General features: G+C 44.6%; 1 protein-coding gene across 1 annotated transcript; it reads right to left on the minus strand.

The window, feature by feature from the left end:
- Positions 1 to 495: 495 nt before the first annotated feature.
- On the minus strand, positions 496 to 13,850 carry LOC106612993 (beta-secretase 2). The gene is made up of 9 exons (XM_014214777.3): positions 13,248 to 13,850; positions 5,246 to 5,334; positions 4,800 to 5,013; positions 3,954 to 4,085; positions 3,284 to 3,418; positions 2,857 to 2,958; positions 2,423 to 2,572; positions 2,107 to 2,275; positions 496 to 1,890 (listed from the first exon to the last, which is right to left on the minus strand). The coding sequence occupies exons 1-9, from the start codon at positions 13,536 to 13,538 to the stop codon at positions 1,652 to 1,654; spliced, it is 1,521 nt and encodes a 506-aa protein (XP_014070252.3). The 5' UTR covers positions 13,539 to 13,850; the 3' UTR covers positions 496 to 1,651.
- Between the last annotated feature and the right edge of the window lie 6,217 nt (positions 13,851 to 20,067).

Here is a 20,067-nt window from a genome sequence, read left to right on the forward strand (position 1 = left end):
AATAATGGGAAGTTGTAACTATGGTGTGTTTGGTTTTGCAGAAATAAAGATGAAAACTGAGAAATGAATGGTGGAAACATCATTTTTTTCTGACTAGAAAAGCCAGAAAGAGATGTCTACTTTTTGTACGTACAGTGTGTCATCAGAAATTCCAATGCTTTAACCAACACAACCTTCATTTATGCTACATATTGAATTTGTCCTCGTATGTATTCATTAAATTACTACTTCTACATCCTGATACTGTTTTGTGTAATATATATACTGTACAGTCTGAAAAGTCATTACATTTATGTACCACATTTGACCACCAGATGGTGCTTGAGTGCTCTTGGTAGTTCCTCTTGAGCTCAAGATTAGAGAAAGTGAACCTGCACCATGGTGCCCTATACTTGTGTAACTCTTTCTTTAGTCATACTAGTCAAGTGAATGGTGGATTGTTTATCCAGGTTGAAGGCTGTTGGAATAGAGGCCGGGCCTATTATCACGCTGGAATGAGAGAGCCTTTACTTTAATCTGGTCAATGTAATTATATACAATCACAACTTTGGCACTGATATACAGTTAAAACACATTTAAACAAACATGATCATGCTCAACAGTTTCATGTAAATCATCTGCACCTGATTCTGTATCAACACCTTTGCAAAATATTTTCTTTAACTTTTGATAGAAAAATACAGTACAATTTGTTTGGACAATACATCTCCACTTTTGAAATCATGGGTAATTTTGGGTGTTGTACAATTTAGAAAATATTAATTAGCATAGAAATATACGTGCCCTTACAAATCAGTTTTCTGTATGTCTACTAATGGCAAGTTTTTGAAATATTATACAATCACATTGACATTTCAAATATGTATAGCAGTAAAAGTACATCATTCAACAATATCCTATAACACAGTTGCTGTCGATTGCTTCATTCTCACTCATACAGATGCAGTGATATTGATCTTCATATTTTTGACACTTGATTAGTATTTGAAAAGTGCAATTAAAAATGTTGCAAACCATGCTAGTTCCCATTTGAGGACATTGTAAACCAGAAGGGAAGTATTATATCAATCTAAGTCATTTTCTTACCCCAACATAATGTGTGGATCTTCAATTGTCTGAACTCCTGCTTGTGCTTTGTGAATTAAAATAAGAAACTGCTACGTAACATTCTTATCGCAGAGAAGAAGTTGCCATGAAATAATGGTATTGATACCTGTGGGGAACATTCAACAAACTTCAAAGCATAATTTACAATACCCTATTTTGAGTTGAGGCTTCTAAGAAGTAAAAAGAAACCTGACTTTTTAAGAGTTCTTGTCTCTCAGCTGAGAGCAGTGGAGAATCAGCAGGTAATATGTGCAATGAGGGACTGGGCTGGCATAAGGATAGCATGATTCCTTTCTGCTACCCAACCTTCAGTCTTATAACATGTCTAAATTAATCAGAGGTTGATGTAAAACGAGTGCAAAGAACTGGTAACGTCTAAGCTAAGACAAGTGTTCACTGGTCAAACTGGTTAGTTTATTCCCCCCATGATGTGTCCAGAGAACAGTCCTATTGGTCAGTGAAGCCCCAACCCCTCCCCTTTCCCAGCCTCAGTAGAACTGGGACTGCCGGTGGCCGCCGTCGTGTCACCCGAGGCCCGCCTCAGTCACTTGATGCGGTGGCGGACCAGCGAGGACTCATCAGTGATCTCGCGGGACCGGTCTCGGTGACGACAGGACAGGAGGAGGAGCAGGATGAGGAGTACCACAGCACAGACGGCCATCAGGGCATAGGAGATGACCCAGAGAAGGGGCTCCTTCAGCAGCCCTCCAGCAGCACAGTCAGATGCCACGTCTGCAGATGAGAAGGGCCCCAAGATCTCTGACACGGCTAGCCCACCGTTCACTAGAGAGGAGGGTCCGGGGTTATAATGACTGACGTATTGTGGAATGCGATATTTTGGATACGAGTGGCACTTGACCAAGCAGATAAACATTTAATAGCCCCAAAAAATTACATATTTTTCTGATGCTAGAGCCATAAAGCCTTGGTCTTCCAATACAATATGGTTATGTAAGACCCAATAATATCCTTTATGCCCTAAGTGTCTCCAGCCCTCACCTGCACATCTGCTGACAGCGAAGCCCACCCTCTTCTCAGCCCGGTCGAAGATGACGTAGAAGCCCTCCATGACAGTGGCTCCTATCACCAGGCCGTTGGCTGACGACGAGATGCCGAAGCGGAAGCAGTTCAGCCTACCGTCCACGTCTGTGATTGGCTGGATATACAGCTGCAGGGAGGAGCCACACAGACACACTAATGTCAATCAAAGAGCTGTCGGCAAACAGATCTAAAGCTCATAACAAGATGGCGGATGTTGGTTAGAGTAAGCAAACAACAAAACACACGGGGAAACATGGGGGACGTTTGTTGTCACCTGAGGGAGGATGGAGATTTTGAAGGATTGGCTGGTGTTGGTGGCTCTCAGGTAGATGGACAGTTTGGGGAAGAACCTCCACGGCGTCTCCCCCTTCAACCAGCAGGCCAGTTTAGTACCACCCCAGAACCCTGAGGTGAAGTCCTGGATCTGGACCATAGAAATACAGTGACTGATTGTTAAGACTCCAACAAAACTGTGTTGTGAAAAAAAAGTGTACTTTTACATAGATGAATACACATTTTCTCTCAGATCTGTAGACCAGAACAAAGTTGGCCATATTGGGGTGGAAAAATACAGGCCATGGTCATACTGTATGAAAAGGAAATAACTTGCAGTGTCCTCAGTCTACACAGTTACTGAATTGTCCTCAGACAACCAGATAATCCTAGAAGTCCTTTGTCATTTGATCATGGGCACAGAGGCTGACATACCAGAGATGTTTTTGAGATGGCCTCCACCACAGCACTGAACACATTCACAGGCAGCCGCAGCAGAGTGGTTCCACTGTCCACTATGGCTTTATCCTGGTTGTACTGAGATATAGAGAGAAGATGTATAAAGAAAGGGGGAGACAGATTTTTGTTTTCTTCAGTTACATGGTTTCCTTTCAGAAGATCTTGATCAAACAAAAAGCTGAAATGTACACCTTGGTTCCTGGAAGGCTTCAGAAACAGGATTAGCATATTGTTGTCTTTATTAACTGTTGCTTTATTTCCTCTTTCCAAACCTGCACTACAGGCTAATCCACCAAGAATGCTGACTAGAAACAGTTTTAGGCTTAGGGCCAAGTCTTTGTTCCTGACGTGTTGTGCAGATTGAAACATTTAGAAAACAACAGGGGGGCAGTCTGTCTCATACCTCTTTGCAGTCCAGGTTTAGATTCTGGTCCCCAACCTCCAGCTTTAATACTTCCACCTGATAGTACCACTCTTCCTTTATAGGGGTGTACCACATGGACCCAGAATACAATGTTGGTTCAACTCCTCCCATGACCTGAAACAAAACTGGGTTTTCATTCACCGTACACGACTGAATACAATGATAGCCTGAATACTATACTAAAACTACAATGGAATGCAAGGGCACAGTTTGGTACGGCATTGCAGACAGTGATTACACCCCACCATCTCTCCCATCTGCCCCTCTCAGAGGCTCACGTGGTCGGCTCGACCGCTCATATAACACCGACAGACCTGCTCTCGGCAGGGGGCTCTCTTAGCTTAATTAGCCACTCACTAACTAGATTGGGCGACCAATGGGGAAACGCATTGAGAGGCGCAGAGACTTGCTAGCGATCATGTTTCTAAAAATTATCATGCCGCTCAGTCTCATCCGCCCTTGAAAGGTTTATCTGGTCTGGGAGTTGGGAGCAATATTATGCCAAGAGTCTGCCTAGCGTGCGTGAGATGAACAGCCTCAATAATCATCCTCTTTTGCAGTACAATAACCAGCCTTTGTAAGGAAGTCTCCCCCCCAGCATTCACTCCTCCCATACATAGCCTTTAGCTTTCTCCTCCTGACTACTCACAAGACTTCCCCCCGCGGGGTCGGCAGTGGTGCTGGCTGACAACCCAGCTCCGCACATCTGGAGGGAGAACACATCTGGGATGCCTGTCTGTCGTACCACGGAGTTAAAGAAGGGCTCCACCGAGGAGTCAGGCTGAGAAACACAAAACACTGGTCATTAACGTAGTATAAAATAGTATAATGTCTTGGCTGTCCTATTGGTCAACAGTGAAGCTGTAAGCACAGAGAATGACAGGAGAAAGTCTTATCAGTTATCCCCGTGACTAAACAGGCCCCCCCCCCCCCCCCCCCATATACCTTGACTTCACATGGTGTATATGTCAAAGGCCAGATACATGCATGTGATGTTTGACGAACATTCTGCAAATCATCTGAACAAAAGCTGAGAACTGCAGTACAGAGTGGTCACCGTACGTTCTGGCATGTTAATGATTTAAAATGGTTGACCTCAACATCTGCATACATTGTGTCAGCTCAGAATAGCCTCAGCCACCACGCCCCATGGGTCTATGTGATGATGAGATTATGAACAGTATCATGTGTGTGAACCTTGATTTGCTCTTTGATAACATTCAGCAGCTCTTCATGCCCCACCACGCTTACGTACACCACTGTGCCAAATCAAACAGACATGGCGATAGGCATGGAACCCCTTCCTTCCTTCATAGGGGGCGGCAGGGTAGTCTAGTGGTTAGAGCGTTGGACTAGTAACCGAAAGGTTGCAAGTTCAAATCTGTCGTTCTGCCCCTGAACAGGCAGTTAACCCACTGTTCCTAGCAGCCTAAAAATGGTTAAAAAAATAAAACATATCCAGAGTCCCAGGGGGCACCAAGCCCACCCCCTTTACCTGAGCCAGCAGGGGGTAGGCCAGGCCCAGGATGCCCTGCCAGTTGACCCCTGGGAGGAAGAATGCGTTGGAGGAGAGAATGGTGGCGATGTTGATGGTGGGGGTGCCGGGGATGCTGGGGATGAGGACGCGGTCGGTGCCCAGCTCGCCCTCCCAGTTGCCCTGGGTGTACTTGACGGCCACGCCCCTGCCAGTGGACTGGTACGTACTGGAGCTGAACACAGGGAGGGACAGGGAGAGTAACCAGTACTCTTAGACAAAGGAAATCTTATCAAATGCATGCCTGAGCCAATTCTAAACAAAAATAAACACGATCAGATTGTAGTATAAATTATGAGATTGATATAAAACACTGATTATTGAATTAAGGCATTTTCTAATGTTATTGGGGCCACCAAATATAATGTGTAGGTAACGTAGGCTTCTTATTGAGCCTGACGACTCACAGTGCTGTGTTGAAGAAGTGTGTGATGAAGGGATGTGCTGCTGCGGCCACTGCAAAGTTACTACTTCCTGTATCAACCAGGATATTCAGCTGGAAAACAAAGAGAGTAGTGAGTACTTTATCAATCATTCAACCATCTGGGTTAAGCACACAGAACAACTCAACCCCATTCATCTTAATACACGCAATAAACCCACATAAACTGACTCACAGTCAGTAATCGTGCTTTGAGCTGAACAGGCTATTTACTATGCTTCTGACGTCTGAGGATTAGAAAAAAAGCTCTCTGGTCTGGTAGTCTTTGGGAAAAACGTCCACCCATTGCTCCAGAGTCTAAATGTCCCTCCAACCTGGTATTTGTCGGCTGTGTGCGAGCAGGAGCTGTGTGCGAGCATGAGCTAGCAAAGCAGCAGTTGAGATTATGTTGTCTCAGGCATCAATTCAACGAGGGGGAACTAATGAGATAACCGACTTCTGTCACCTCGGTGACCGGCACAGAAGAGTCATTACTTAACATTCCTCATCATTAAAGAGGCCATAATAAACAGTGCTCTCCACGGCTCTCAAAATGAGTTTATTTACCATTTAAACATGACCTCAAATCATGTTAGGCTGCATACCCAGCCTTTAAGGCACTTTGGATTGATGGAGGAGAGGTAACAAAGTAAACACACAGGAATGCGGTCTGCTGGTGTGACATTCTACTTCCTGTTTCTTCCCTAAAGCAGCCTGAGGAAAACATGATTTTCTGGATATTTGTTTCCATTCAACTAAAGCATGGGCTTCATCAATGCTAAGAATAAGAAGTGACTTACTCAGAGATTTTAAATTGAAGACCTTACTTGACCCCCAGACAGAACAAATGTAGCATAGGCTACTCAAGAGTATTCTGCATTCTTGTGTTGTCGACACTGTTCCGAAAAAAAACCAGATGAGCAGGAAGTATTGATGACAGACAAACACTGAGTAAATAGGCCTAGTTATTCCTCACAATATACGGTAAACAAAAACCCTAGCAGGATCTACAGTGCCTTCAGAAAGTATTCATACCCCTTGACTTATTTCACATTTTGTTGTGTTACAGCCTGAATTCAAAATGGACTAAATAAAAATGAATCTCGCCCATCTACACACAATACTGCATAATGTTTTTAGACATTTTTGCAGATGTATTGACAATGAAATACAGAAATATCTAATTTACATAACTATTCACATCCCTGAGTCAATCAATACATGTTAGAATCACCTTGGGTAGTTATTACAGCTGTGAGTCTTTCTGGGGAAGTCTAACAGCTTTGCCCACCTGGATTTTACAATATTTGCATTACTATTTTTTAAATTCTTAAAGTTCTGTCAAAACTGTAACTAGGTCACTCAGGAACATTCAATGTCGTCTTGGTAAGCAACTCCAGTGTATATTTGGCCTTATGTTTTAGGTTATTGTCCTGCTGAAAGGTGAATTTGTCTCACAGTGTTGGAAAGTAGACTGAACCAGGTTTTCCTCTAGGATTTTGCCTGTGCTTAGCTCCATTCTGTTTCTTTTTATCAACCAAAAGAAAGCCACCACCATGCTTAAAAATATGAACAGTGTTGGACTTGCCCCAAACATAATGCTTTTTATTCAGGACATAAAGTTCATTTTTTGGCCACATTTTTTGCAGTTTTACTTTATTGCCTTATTGCAAACAGGTTGCATGTTTTGTAATTTTTTTATTCTGTACAGGCTTCCTTATTTTCACTCGGTCATTTAGGTTAGTATTGTGGAGTAACTACTATGCTTTTGATCCATCCTCAGTTTTCTATCACAGCCATTAAACTCTGTAACTGTTTTAAAGTCACCATTGGCCTCATGGTGAAATCCCTGAGCGGTTTCCATCCTCTCCAGCAACTGAGTTAGGAAGGATGCCTGTATCTTTGTAGTAACTGGGTGCATTGATACACCATCCTAAGTGTAATTAATAACTTCACCATGCTCAAACGGATATTCAATGTCTGCTTTTTTTGTTTTTTATCCATCTACCCATTACCCTTCTTTGCGAAGCATCGGAAAACCTCCCTTATCTTTGTGTTTGAAATTCACTGTCTGACTGAGGGACCGAACAGATAATTGTATGTGTGGGGTACAGAGATGAGGTATTCATAAAAACATTTTAAACACTACCCTAAATTCCGGACTATAAGCCGCAACTTTTTTCCCACGCTTTGAACCTTGCGGCTTAAACAATGACGCGGCTAATATATGGATTTTTCCCGCTTTCAATCTTTTTTTCTCCAAGAAAACACATTCTGTGACGTGCTCAGTTTTTGGGCGGCATGAAGCTTTCATTAGACCAATGAAATTGCCGAACGGGTTAAGGTCAAACAACTTTTTTGTTTACGGTTTAGATTAAATCGAGCGCTCTCAAACTTCCCATCATTCTGATTACGGTAGTCATTTTGTCACCCTTATCATGGCAAAGACACAGAGAAATGCATATGATGCAGCTTTCAAGTTGAAGGCGATTGATCTGGCTGTTGGAAAAGGAAATAGAGCTGCTGCACGGGAGCTTGGTCTTAATGAGTCGATGATAAGACGTTGGAAACAGCAGCGTGAGGAATTGACTCAGTGCAAAAAGACAACTAAAGCTTACTGCAAATTTTTAATTTTTTGTTACAAGCCGTGTTTCGTTAAAGCCTATTTATTTTTGTTACAAGCCGTGTTTCGTTAAAGCCTATTTATTTTTTTTACAAGCCGTGTTTCGTTAAAGCCTATTTATTTTTTTTACAAGCCGTGTTTCGTTAAAGCCTATTTATTTTTGTTACAAGCCGTGCTTCGTTAAAGCCTATTTATTTTTGTTACAAGCCGTGTTTCGTTAAAGCCTGTGTAAAGTTCATTTGTTTCAATGTACCGGTAGGCACCTGCGGCTTATAGACATGTGCGGCTTATTTATGTTCAAAATAAACATTCAGTGGGTGCGGCTTATGTTCAGGTGCGCTCAATAGTCCGGAAATTACTGTATTATTGCACACAGAGTCTATGCAACTTAAGCACATTTTTACTCCTGAACTTATTTAGGCTTGTCATAACAAAGGGGTTGAACACTTGTTGACTCCAGATATTTAAGTTTTTCATTTTCAATTAATTAGTAAACATTTCTAAAAACATAAATCCACTTTGACATTATGGGGTATTGTGTGTAGGCCTGTGACACAAAATCTCAATTGAATCAAATTTAAATTCAGGCTGTAACACAACAAAATGTGGAAAAAGTCAAGGGGTGTGAATACTTTCTGAAGGCACTGTACTTCCTCAAAGCTCTATGTTGCGTCCCTATCTGTGTTTCCTAGTTGGACTGGCCGAAGTCCCACCCCCGTGGCTCCGACATCTGAAACCCTACTGCCACCACACAGATGGCAGCACGCCACTCACGCTGGGCCCAAACCGGACAGACCATCCTGACGCAGCCTGTTGGGGAAAACTAGGGCCATTTCTTTGCACCTCCAACCCTCTCAATCCTCTTCCGTACTCCCCTAGCCTGGCTGGGCCACTGCCAGGCAAATCCCGCCTCTTCCCCATCCCTGAGCCAGCACGGCGGCCTGGTCGCCTGTGGTTGAGCCCTGCCTGGCTAATTAGCAGAGGCTCAGTGGCAGGGACGTGCATCTGCTACCTGTTTGTACCAATTACCAGATGTGAGGCACTCCAGTCGACACCTCAGCCTTGCTGCGACGGGGCTAACAGATGTGGCAATTAGTGGTTCATTTGAATAACGCCTTGTTTAACATCATACTGTAGATAGAACTGTTTGAGGTTTGGTGTTATTGTGCCCACTCCCCTTGTACTCTCTTTCTCTCCCCTCCACCCTCTCCCCTCCCTACCTCCCCTCTTCTCTCCCCTCCCTACATCCTCTCTTCTCTCCCCTCCCTACCTCCCCTCTTCTCTCTCCGCCCTACCATCTTCTCTCCCCTCCCTACCTCCCCTGTTCTCTCCCCTCCCTACCTCCCCTCTTCTCTCTCCGCCCTACCATCTTCTCTCCCCTCCCTACCTCCCCTGTTCTCTCCCCTCCCTACCTCCCCTCTTCTCTCTCCGCCCTACCATCTTCTCTCCCCTCCCTACCTCCCCTATTCTCTACCTACCTACCCTCTTCTCTCCCCTCCCTACCCTCTTCTCTCCCCTCCCTACCTCCCCTATTCTCTACCTACCTACCCTCTTCTCTCCCCTCCCTACCTCCCCTCTTCTCTCCCCTCTTCTCTCTCCGCCCTACCACCTTCTCTCCCCTCCCTACCTACCCTCTTCTCTCCCCTCCCAACCTCGCCTCTACTCTTCTCTCCCCTCCCTATCCTGCCTCTTCTCTCCACTCCCTACTCTGCCTCTTCTCTCCTCTCCCTACCTCGCCTCTTCTCTTCTCTTCCTTCCCTCCCTCCCTCCCTCGCCTCTTCTCTTCTCTCCCTACCTCGCCTCTTCTCTTTCTTCCCTACCTCGCATCATCTCTTCTCTCCCTACCTCGCCTCTTCTCTTCCCTCCCTACCTCGCCTCTTCCCTCCCTCCCTCGCATCTTCTCTTCTCTCCCCTCCCTACCTCGCCTCTTTTCTTCCTTCCTTCCCTCCCTACCTCGTCTCTTCTCCCCCACCCTACCTCGCCTCTTCTCTTCCCTCCCTTCCCTACCTCGCCTCTTCTCTCCCCTCCCTACCTCGCCTCTTCTCTTCCCTCCCTACCTCGCCTCTTCTCTTCTCTCCCCTCCCTACCTCGCCTCTTCTCTTCTCCCCCACCCTACCTCGCCTCTTCTCTTCCCTCCCTTCCCTACCTCGCCTCTTCTCTCCTCTCCCTACCTCGCCTCTTCTCTCCTCTCCCTACCTCGCCTCTTCTCTTCCTTCCCTCCCTACCTCGCCTCTTCTCTTCCTTCCCTCCCTACCTCGCCTCTTCCCTCCCTTCCCTTCCCTACCTCGTCTCTTCTCTTCCCTCCCTCCCTACCTCGTCTCTTCTCTTCCCTCCATCCCTACCTCGCCTCTTCTCTTCCCTCCCTACCTCGCCTCTTCTCTTCCTTCCCTCCCTACCTCGCCTCTTCCCTCCCTTCCCTTCCCTACCTCGTCTCTTCTCTTCCCTCCATCCCTACCTCGGCTCTTCTCTTCCCTCCCTGCCTCGCCTCTTCCCTCCCTCCCTCCCTCCCTACCTCCCCTCTTTTCTTCCCTCCCTTCCCTACCTCGCATCTTCTCTTCTCTTCTCTCCCCTCCCTACATCGCCTCTTCTCACCCCTCCCTACCTCGCCTCTTTTCTTCCTTCCTTCCCTCCCTACCTCGCCTCTTTTCTTCCTTCCTTCCCTCCCTACCTCGCCTCTTCTCTCCCCTCCCTACCTCGCCTCTTCTCTTCTCTCCCCTCCCTACCTCGCCTCTTCTCTTCTCTCCCCTAACTACCTCGCCTCTTCTCTTCTCTCCCCTCCCTACCTCGCCTCTTCTCTTCTCTCCCCTCCCTACCTCGCCTCTTCTCTTCTCTCCCCTCCCTACCTCGCCTCTTCTCTTCTCTCCCCTCCCTACCTCGCCTCTTCTCTTCTCTCCCCCCTACCTCGCCTCTTCTCTTCTCTCCTCCCCTACCTCGCCTCTTCTCTTCTCTTCCCCCCTACCTCGCCTCTTCTCTTGTCTTCCCCCCTACCTCGCCTCTTCTCTTCTCTCCCCCCCTACCTCGCCTCTTCTCTTCCACCCTACCTCGCCTCTTCTCTTCCCTCCCTTCCCTACCTCGCCTCTTCTCTTCCTCCTCTCCCTACCTCGCCTCTTCTCTTTTCTGCCCTCTCTACCTCGCCTCTTCTCTTCTCTCCCCTCCCTACCTCGCCTCTTCTCTTCTCTCCCCTCTTCTCTTCTCTCCCATCCCTACCTCGCCTCTTCTCTTCCTTCCCTCCCTACCTCGCCTCTTCTCTTCTCTCCCCTCTTCTCTTCTCTCCCATCCCTACCTCGCCTCTTCTCTTCCTTCCCTCCCTCCCTACCTCGCCTCTTCTCTTCCTCCCTTCCCTACCTCACCTCTTCTCTTCTCTCCCCTCCCTACCTCGCCTCTTCTCTCCCCTCCCTCCCTACCTCGCCTCTTCTCTCCCCTCCATCCCTACCTCGCCTCTTCTCTCCCCTCCATCCCTACCTCGCCTCTTCTCTTCCTCCCTTCCCTACCTCGCCTCTTCTCTTCCTCCCTTCCCTACCGCGCCTCTTCTCTTCTCTCCCCTCCCTACCTCGCCCCTTCTCTTCTCTCCCCTCTCTCCCTACCTCTTCTCTTCTCTTCCCTCCCTACCTCACCTCTTCCCTTCCCTCCCTACCTCGCCTCTTCTCTCCCCTCACCTCCCTACCTCGCCTCTTCTCTCCCCTCACCTCCCTACCTCGCCTCTTCTCTCCCCTCACCTCCCTACCTCGCCTCTTCCCTCCCTCCCCACCTCGCCTCTTCCCTCCCTCCCCACCTCGCCTCTTCCCTCCCTCCCCACCTCGCCTCTTCCCTCCCTCCCCACCTCGCCTCTTCCCTCCCTCCCCACCTCGCCTCTTCCCTCCCTCCCCTCCCCACCTTGCCTTTTCTCTCCCCTCACCTCCCTCGCCTCTTCCCTCCCCGCCACCTCGCCTCTTCTCCCTCCCCTCGCCACTTCTCTCCCCTTCTCCCTCCCCTCGCCACTTCTCTCCCCTTCTCCCTCCCCACTTCTCTCCCCTTCTCTCTCCCCACTTCTCTCCCCTTCTCTCTCCCCTCGCCACTTCTCTCCATTTTTCCAGTTTTTATTGAAACATAAACAGTTGAAGTCCAGTGAATAACCTGAAATGGTACAAAGGTAAGAAGTAAACTGCCAGAGGTAAAAAATTTAAAAATTTAAAAAAGAGTTTAGGTTACCAAAACGGAAAAATAATGTACATTTCAGAGTTATAAGAAAAGGCCTTTTTCAGGGAACAAGTAATGGGTTAACAACATACAGCTGTTCTGGAGCAATGGAAGTAAATTAAGCCTTGAAAGATGATGCTAACATTTCCTACAGGTGTCTCAACTTTTGTTGATTACTTACCAACCCTCTGTCTGTATAAAAGCAGTGTTGGAACAGACTGTTACTACACACTCTTAAGCATTATTTGGACAGTATTGTACTGCAGGAAGTAGTATATTGCTCTCATAATGGTGAGGAAAAATACAATTAACAAAGGAAGACAGACCATTATAACCCTTAAAAGTGTAGGTCTTTCCTTTAGAGAAATTGCAAAGAAAGCCAAGGTGTCAGTGAGTACAGTTTCCTACACCATCAGAGGCACTTGGAAACTGGAGGAAACTCTGACAGGAAGAGGTCTGGCAGACCCAAAACCACAACAGAATCAGAAGACAAGTTTCTGAGAGTCAACAGCTTTCGCGATAGGCGGCTCACAGGACAACAGCTTCAAGTACAGCTTCAAGTACAGCTTCAAGTACAGCTTCAAGTACAGCTTCAAGTACAGCTTCAAGTACAGCTTCAAGTACAGCTTCAAGTACAGCTTAACACTGGGCAAAGTAAGCAAGTCTCAGTTTAGCCTAGTGGTTAGAGCATTGGACTAGTAACCGAAAGGTTGCAAGTTCGAATCCCCGAGCTGACAAGGTACAAATCTGTCGTTCTGCCCCTGAACAAGGCAGTTAACCCACTGTTCCCCGGTAGGCCGTCATTATAAATAAGAATTTGTTCTTAACTGACTTGCCTAGTTAAATAAAGGTTTAATAAAATGCCAATAGTGTGCAAAGCTGTCAAGGCAAAGGGTGGCTATTTCAAGAATCTCCAAAATATTGTGATTTGTTTAAAAGAAATGTTGGTTACTACATGATTCCATATGTGTTATTTCATAGTTTTGATGTCTTCACTATTATTCTATAATGTAGAAAATAGTAAAAAAGAAAAGAAAAACCCTTGAATGAGTAGGTCTTCTAAAACCTTTGACCGGTAGTGTGTGTGTGTGCATCTCGCCTTCATTTGAAAACATTTCAACTGTGATACCAAAGAGGTCAAGAAATGTATTCCACATTGAAAACAACAATAGGTCATATTCTCATATACCTTTTGACCAGGGGTACCCAGTGTCATCTCCATGTAGTAACCTCTGCCAGAGTCGCCTTGTAAGTTATTGACCATGTCCAAAAAGTTGACTATTCCAGCTGGATCAGATGCCAGGGACAGTCCATTTCCTGAGGCTTGTATTCGTTTCATAGGAGTTAAATCCAAATCCAAAGAAGAGTTAAACGTCCCTATAAATATTTTAAGTGGAATAGTATAGTGAGATTTTGCCATTCCAAAACAGAGCATGATAAATAATGCCCCAAAAGGAATAGAACCTTTATGGTAAGCCATGGCAAGTATTATTTAGGGCAAGTCAAACCTCAGAAAAAGTCCAGCTCCTGGTTCAAAGTTTGCTCCTTAGTTTTCAGCTTGGCCAACATGAAACCTCCAGTGCGGTAATCATAGTGAGCGTGATGTTCTGACAACGACGCTAAAGAAACACATAAGAAACAACTCCGGCATTACATTTAGACGCTTGGTATTTAAAAGTTTACTCCTCTCTCTGAAAGTTGTTCACCACTTTATTATTTTAGATTACTTCCCGAATTCCATATCGCGGATGTGACGACGTTTTTTGTTGGTCAAGGACGATTTGCTTGGACGGCGCCTATGGGGCGCACCATAGAGATAGATAGAGCACTTATTTTTATATATATGCCATTATAGCGTCTGTGACACCACGGGCAGCGCCACTGAGGCTACAACTCATAGGCATCCCCACCTAGATAACTACTTAGACTACTTTAAAATGGTGGAAGCATGCTGGAGGCCCTGCCCATGCTAAAACTGCCTTTTGGCCACTAGAGGCCTCTATCAGCCTTTGAATTAAATTTATTTCATTTTGGGTAACAGACATATACCACAAAATGTACAATGTGGACCCAGACGATATCACTTGAAAGTATAAATTAATATTCTTATTTCCAAAGTGGTCCTCGATGGTGAAAACAATATCACATATAATGATTAAAAGGCAAGACAAAATTACAAACAACCCTAAATACATTCGTTTATATTGACATCCTAAAAAGTGGCACGATTCACTGCACTTTCCCTAACCCTAAAAATCATCCATATTAATTTCACATTAAAACAATCTATTAATTGCACATCAGGACTCCTGAGTGGCACAGTGGTCTAAGGCACTACATCTCAGGGCTAGAGGAGTCACGACAGACCCTGTTTCGATTCCAGGCTGTATCACAACCAGCCGTGATTAGGAGTCCCACAGGGCGGCGCACAATTGGCCCAGCATTGTTTGGGTTAGGGGTAGGCCGTCATTGTCAATAAGAATTTGTTCTTAATTAATTGACTTGCGTAGTTAGATAAAGGTTACATTTTTTTTAAATCATACCGATCCTTCAAATAAATACACCTGACCAGCAGTAGGGAGCAGAACTGTTTACTAGCTCTGGTATTGTAACTGTGTTGGTTATAGACCGCATCAATGTGGTTTTTCATATAACCTGGGGCACGATCATTTAAGATGTAAAACTCCAAAGGCAATAAGCCCACCTCTCGGAACTCCTGTACCCCTATGTGGGTCCTAGGGGGGACATTCAGCATATACCTGATAACATTATTTTGCATGACCTGCATTCTCTTTTTCAGCTTTTTTGATAGCCCACTATACCAAGCAGAGCACGCATAATCAAAATGACACTGAATAAAGGTTGAGACAAGCAGTTTCTTAACTTTAATGTTAAAATATCTAGTGTTACGATATAAAAATGTCAATTTGTTCACCATTTTCAAAAGAATTTCAGCAGCAATCAGGTCTCCAGAAAGGGATTGATCTAGGGACACACCAAGAGAAGTTACACTTGTTTTAGATTCAAGCTCCTTGCCTGCACAGTTTACCTTTATCTTGTCAGCCCTAAGTAATCTATGTTTTGTTCCAAACAAAATAGATTCCGTTTTTCCCATATGTAACAACGATTTGTTGTCAGTCAACCAATCTCCCTTTAAAGGCCCAGAGCCGTCAAAAACATGATTTCTTTCTGTGTTTTGTATATATTTCCACACTATGAGATTGGAATCATACTGTAAAATTGTGAACATGATAATAATGCCATTTTAGTGTAAGAGCTGTTTGAAATTTCAACCTGTTTTGGTGGGATGGAGTGACATCACCATGTATTAAATTAGTTAATAGACCAATAAGAAAGAGTTCCAAACCTCTCTACCAATAAGAGCTATTTTTCTGTTTTTCCCCTCCCCACTCAGATCACTCCCAGACTAACCTAACATAGCAGGCATAAAAGAAATGCATGAAACTAGTTCCCCTACATACTGGTGTTGAGGAGAAGAGAAAAAACTATTGGGGGAGATTCTCTTCTGCATTGTTCAACCAATCCAGTAAATGTGGAGGAGACGTTAAGATAGAGTTTCACCTTGTTAAAAGGATCTGACCCTTTTTTTCAATTTTGCCTAAAATGACATACCCAAATCTAACTGCCTGTAGCTCAGGACCTGAAGCAAGGATATGCATATTCTTGATACCATTTGAAAGGAAACACTTTGAAGTTTGTGGAAATGTGAAATTAATGTAGGAGAATATAGCACGTTAGATCTGGTAAAAGATAATACAAAGAAAAAACATGCATTTTTTAAATATTTTTTGTACCATCATCTTTGAAATGCATGAGAAAGGCCATAATGTATTATTCCAGCCCAGGCGCAACTTAGATTTCGGCCACTAGATGGCAGCAGTGTATGTATAAACTTTTTGACTGATCCAATGAACCATTGCATATATGTTCAAAATGTTGTATCAAGACTGCCTAAAAGTGCCTAATTGGTTTATTAATACATTTTCAAGTTCATAATTGTGCACTCTCCTCATAGAATGGTATTCTTTCCCTGTAATAGCTACTGTCATCTGCTGAAAAGTGTCATTAAGGTGGATTCCCTTTAGGCCTTATCTCACTCACTTGACCAATGTGGTGGATGACCAGCAAACCGTCCAGTCTGTCTCTGTCACCATAAGTGGAGGGAGGGAGACCGTAGTTGTCAGAGGGATCAATATGACACACTACATCACCACGCTTCATTCTCTAAGAGCAGCACAGAGACAGGCATTGTCTCCCCCCACAGCCCCAATGAGTTCCACTTGGGCTAAGACAGTTCCAGTGTCACATGTCCTTAATGAAGTTTCACAGCCTACAGCCTGGGAAAAGCGTTTACCAATCTGCTCCATAGCAATACAGCTGCATGCACTATAGGGCCTATGTGCTCACGTGACATAATCAAATGGTGCCTACTATGGATATCACCATTTATATAACACCTGATGTTCCTGTAAATAAAATGTACGCAATGTTTGCATCGATACTTTCCTTTGGCCTCTGCCTTTTAAGTCAAGAAATGTATTCCAGGCAGTCTGCAAGTCAACAATTCAGTTGTAACATCTCCACATTAAATGTGGAATGAAATTAAACAGAAAGAAAGGTTATGCATGTATTCCTAGGTTTTAATTTTTTTTAAATGAAATACGTACATGTGTAGATCCATGCCATGATTTATATGCCAGGTTGAAATTCTGTTGATTGGCTAAAATTATACCTGTCACTTTAAGTATGGGGTCATGTGAGTAGGGATAAGAAAGCAAAATGGCTGTGGTATTAAAACAATGAATTCAATGTTTGTTTGAAAACATAATAGTTCAGTAATTATCCTTTGGATAATTTGCCTGGAAAAATAATATGATTTTTTAAGAATTTAATTGAATTGGTTCTGGCTCCGGCTCTGCTGGAATTGGTCTTGTGTTTTCTTGGTCTGCATTCTATCCTTCTTAACTTCCTGGAAAGATATTATTATCATAAACTCATGGCACCCTTATGGTCATTTATAATTTTTACTGTGTGTGTCTTTGTGCAGTGCCTCAATGGGCCTGTTGTCCATCATGAGAACTCAGACAATCAGAACAAAGAGAGCTTTAAATTCTTCCTTGCACACATTGAGGGGATTTGATTAAGCTGCCCCAGGTTCAACAGGGCTATGGCCCGTCTTGTGACAGGGCGAAGCCGGTGTGGGAGGTGCGCTCTGCTAAAACGGACCGGTAATCTGCGCCGCTCTGTCATATTGTCAACAATGCAGCATGGTGCGTCTCTTTTCCATAAAATATATGTTAGCATATTCATACTAGTTTTCATTGGGAAGGCAGAAAGCGTTTTTATCAAAAGCAATCACTTTTGCATGTGAAAACACAGAATCCTACTTAATACTCCATGTGCTTAACCTATGTCACTTTTGTTTTGTTATCCTAACCTGAACGACAAGTCAAATATGACAAAAGTTATATCACATCTAGTCATAACCCGGTTCACACAGGGTGTGCCGGGGGCTTGAATCGAATCCCCTCACTATCTTATTGCTGCTCCACCAATGACCAGAAGAGGGCAATCCTGACCATTACCTTGCTCCCATGTAAACTGGAGGCAATGTGACATACTGGTGAGCAAATTAGTCAGATTATGGGAGTAAACAGCCTCAGTGCTGTGCAAAGCTTCTTCAGAGGAACATCGGTTCCTAATCCTCACAGAGATCTGATCACTATGTCTGATGAGACCGGAGAGATGACCACACAGAGAACGTCATATCACCCCCTGCCCCCTCCACCTCTTTCATCATCACAATACACCCACAGCTCCACCCAATCACCTTCAGAGTAGCCATCTCCCAATCCTTACAATGAATACATGTCAAATTCTAGAGTTTATATATACATATATTTCTAGATTAAATTACATTTCACAGCCTAACACATTACAAGTCAGGTACACTGTAAACATATGCTGAGAAGTTTTTTGGTTCATACTATGATTTGATTGCACACATCATGATTGTATAATACAGTATTAGCTGTACTAGTTGTGTGCATTGCATACTCAGGCTGCAATGATCAGATCTGTGTAATAACTAGGCATTATTGGTGTCTTTCACTCTTGTGGTCACTGGTCATTATGACCACAGTTGACAGCATCCATTGGCTTCACACAATGGCCCTAGAGTTGTCCACCTGTTATGCTTGCCTGTCCTTCCGTCCATTCACCTCACCCTATTGCCTTAGCCAGAGCACAACAATGGTGCAATCAGCATGCCTTGTGCAACAGGCCTAATGACTAGGACATCTCTAAGTACATAATGCTCGTCTTAGACGCTGTGCATCTGTTGGCATTTCCATGTGACATTGGATACTGTGTAATTACAGCCAGGAAAGAGCTGGACAAGCTGGGATTAAAGGGGAAGAAGCGTAATGACCTGGCCACATGTTTCTGCTGCAAATCTAATTGTCTACCATCACCCTGCCTGCGCCTTTTTATTGGACAGGCAATAGCATTGTTTGTATGGAGATTCTTAGCCTACTTACTCTGCTTCAGATTATTGTGGAGGTCAGAAAGTCTGTGATGCCTCATACTTGTTGCAAAGAGATTTGAATCACATTTTACCATCGTTGCCCTACAGCAATATTTATACTTAAAGTCACTCGCTGACCCTTAAAATGGGGATTATTGAGGACACATATGATACATAGTAGGATATAGCAGCACAGTAGTCCCTGTAGGAGTTAGGATCACTACCCTTACCCATCCTTTGCAGCAGTATTACACACACACACACACACACACACACACACACACACACACACACACACACACACACACACACACACACACACACACACACACACACACACACACACACACACACACACACACACACACACACACCATCTGTGTTAGCATGGTGCCCGCCAGATGCGCACAGCAGCTCAACACAGATGTTCCCATGGTAGCAGCAGGACGGGAGGCTGGTGGCTGGTGGCAGAGCAGAGCAGAGCAGTTTTCGTGGCATGGTGTTTACAGTACAGGATCACCTGGGGAAGAAAGAGTAACTCCTAAGAGCTCCCCGGATGAGTTCATATCTCCAAAGTCACATACAGTAGACAATCAGAGGCATTATACTTGGTTTTATGGCCAAGAGAGTGAGAGATCAGATTGACTTACCAGGCTATCTGTAGATCTATGTTCCATAGCAAATTGGTTCAGTTTGATTAATTCTTCTCTTAAAACCTTTTGGAAAAAAGTTACATACAGTATTGTAAAAATGTATTGTTCTTGCAGGAGAGTTTTAATGTCTGTTCTATTGTTGTCTTAAAGGGAGGAAAGCAAAGGAAAGGCTGCAAAGAAAATAATTCTGTGGAAGCTGCTTTTACTATATTATTCAGCTTGCGAGATATTATTGAATATCTGTTGTGGTTCGCTCTGTCCGTCTGTGTTACAGCCTGTTTCATGGCATGCGATCTGCATCTCCACTATCTCCCGCCCACCAGTGCTGTATGTGTTGTGTGGCTGTTTTCTGGTTCAGATACCCTTCTATAATGAAAGAAAGGCGCTTCCAGGCAAAAACACCCACCCCGCTGCTGCCCGGGCCGGGGTAAGAGAGTGCAGAGTGTGCTTGCCCTCTGGCTGTGTGCTGGTGATTGTGCTCTGAGACGGGGAGATAAATAAATATAGAGGTGCGGGGGAAAGGGGGTCTTCATAAATTTTTATGACCGCATAGATAAGGTCAGTTGTGTGCCATTGTTACTAGGCAACACTGCGACCCTGTGTTGGATTGAGTTGTGAAGCTGAGAAGTCAAATTCCACATTCTTATTGCCGCCATGCTTCTGCGTTTGTTAACAATCGGGCAGCTCACAGCTCCATGCATGGTCTCTGTCAAGACCGAGAAACTAATTTAGACTTTGAGGGATTAAAGCAAACACATAATTGATAAGAGAATATCAAAATGGTATTACACCATTGTTATGACACTATA

This window comes from Salmo salar, chromosome 09, assembly GCF_965601325.2.
Source record: "Salmo salar chromosome 09, fSalSal1, whole genome shotgun sequence".
NCBI lineage: Eukaryota > Metazoa > Chordata > Actinopteri > Salmoniformes > Salmonidae > Salmo > Salmo salar.

Excerpts from the sequence above, each read along its gene's own strand:
- LOC106612993 (XM_014214777.3), bottom strand. The coding sequence starts at position 13,538 with ATGGCTTACCATAAAGGTTCTATTCCTTTTGGGGCATTATTTATCATG. Across the intron at positions 5,335-13,247 it reads TGGGTACCCCTGGTCAAAAG|CTGAATATCCTGGTTGATAC; the intron begins GTATATGAGAAT and ends TTTGTTTTCCAG. Across the intron at positions 5,014-5,245 it reads CACTTCTTCAACACAGCACT|CTCCAGTACGTACCAGTCCA; the intron begins GTGAGTCGTCAG and ends CCCTGTGTTCAG.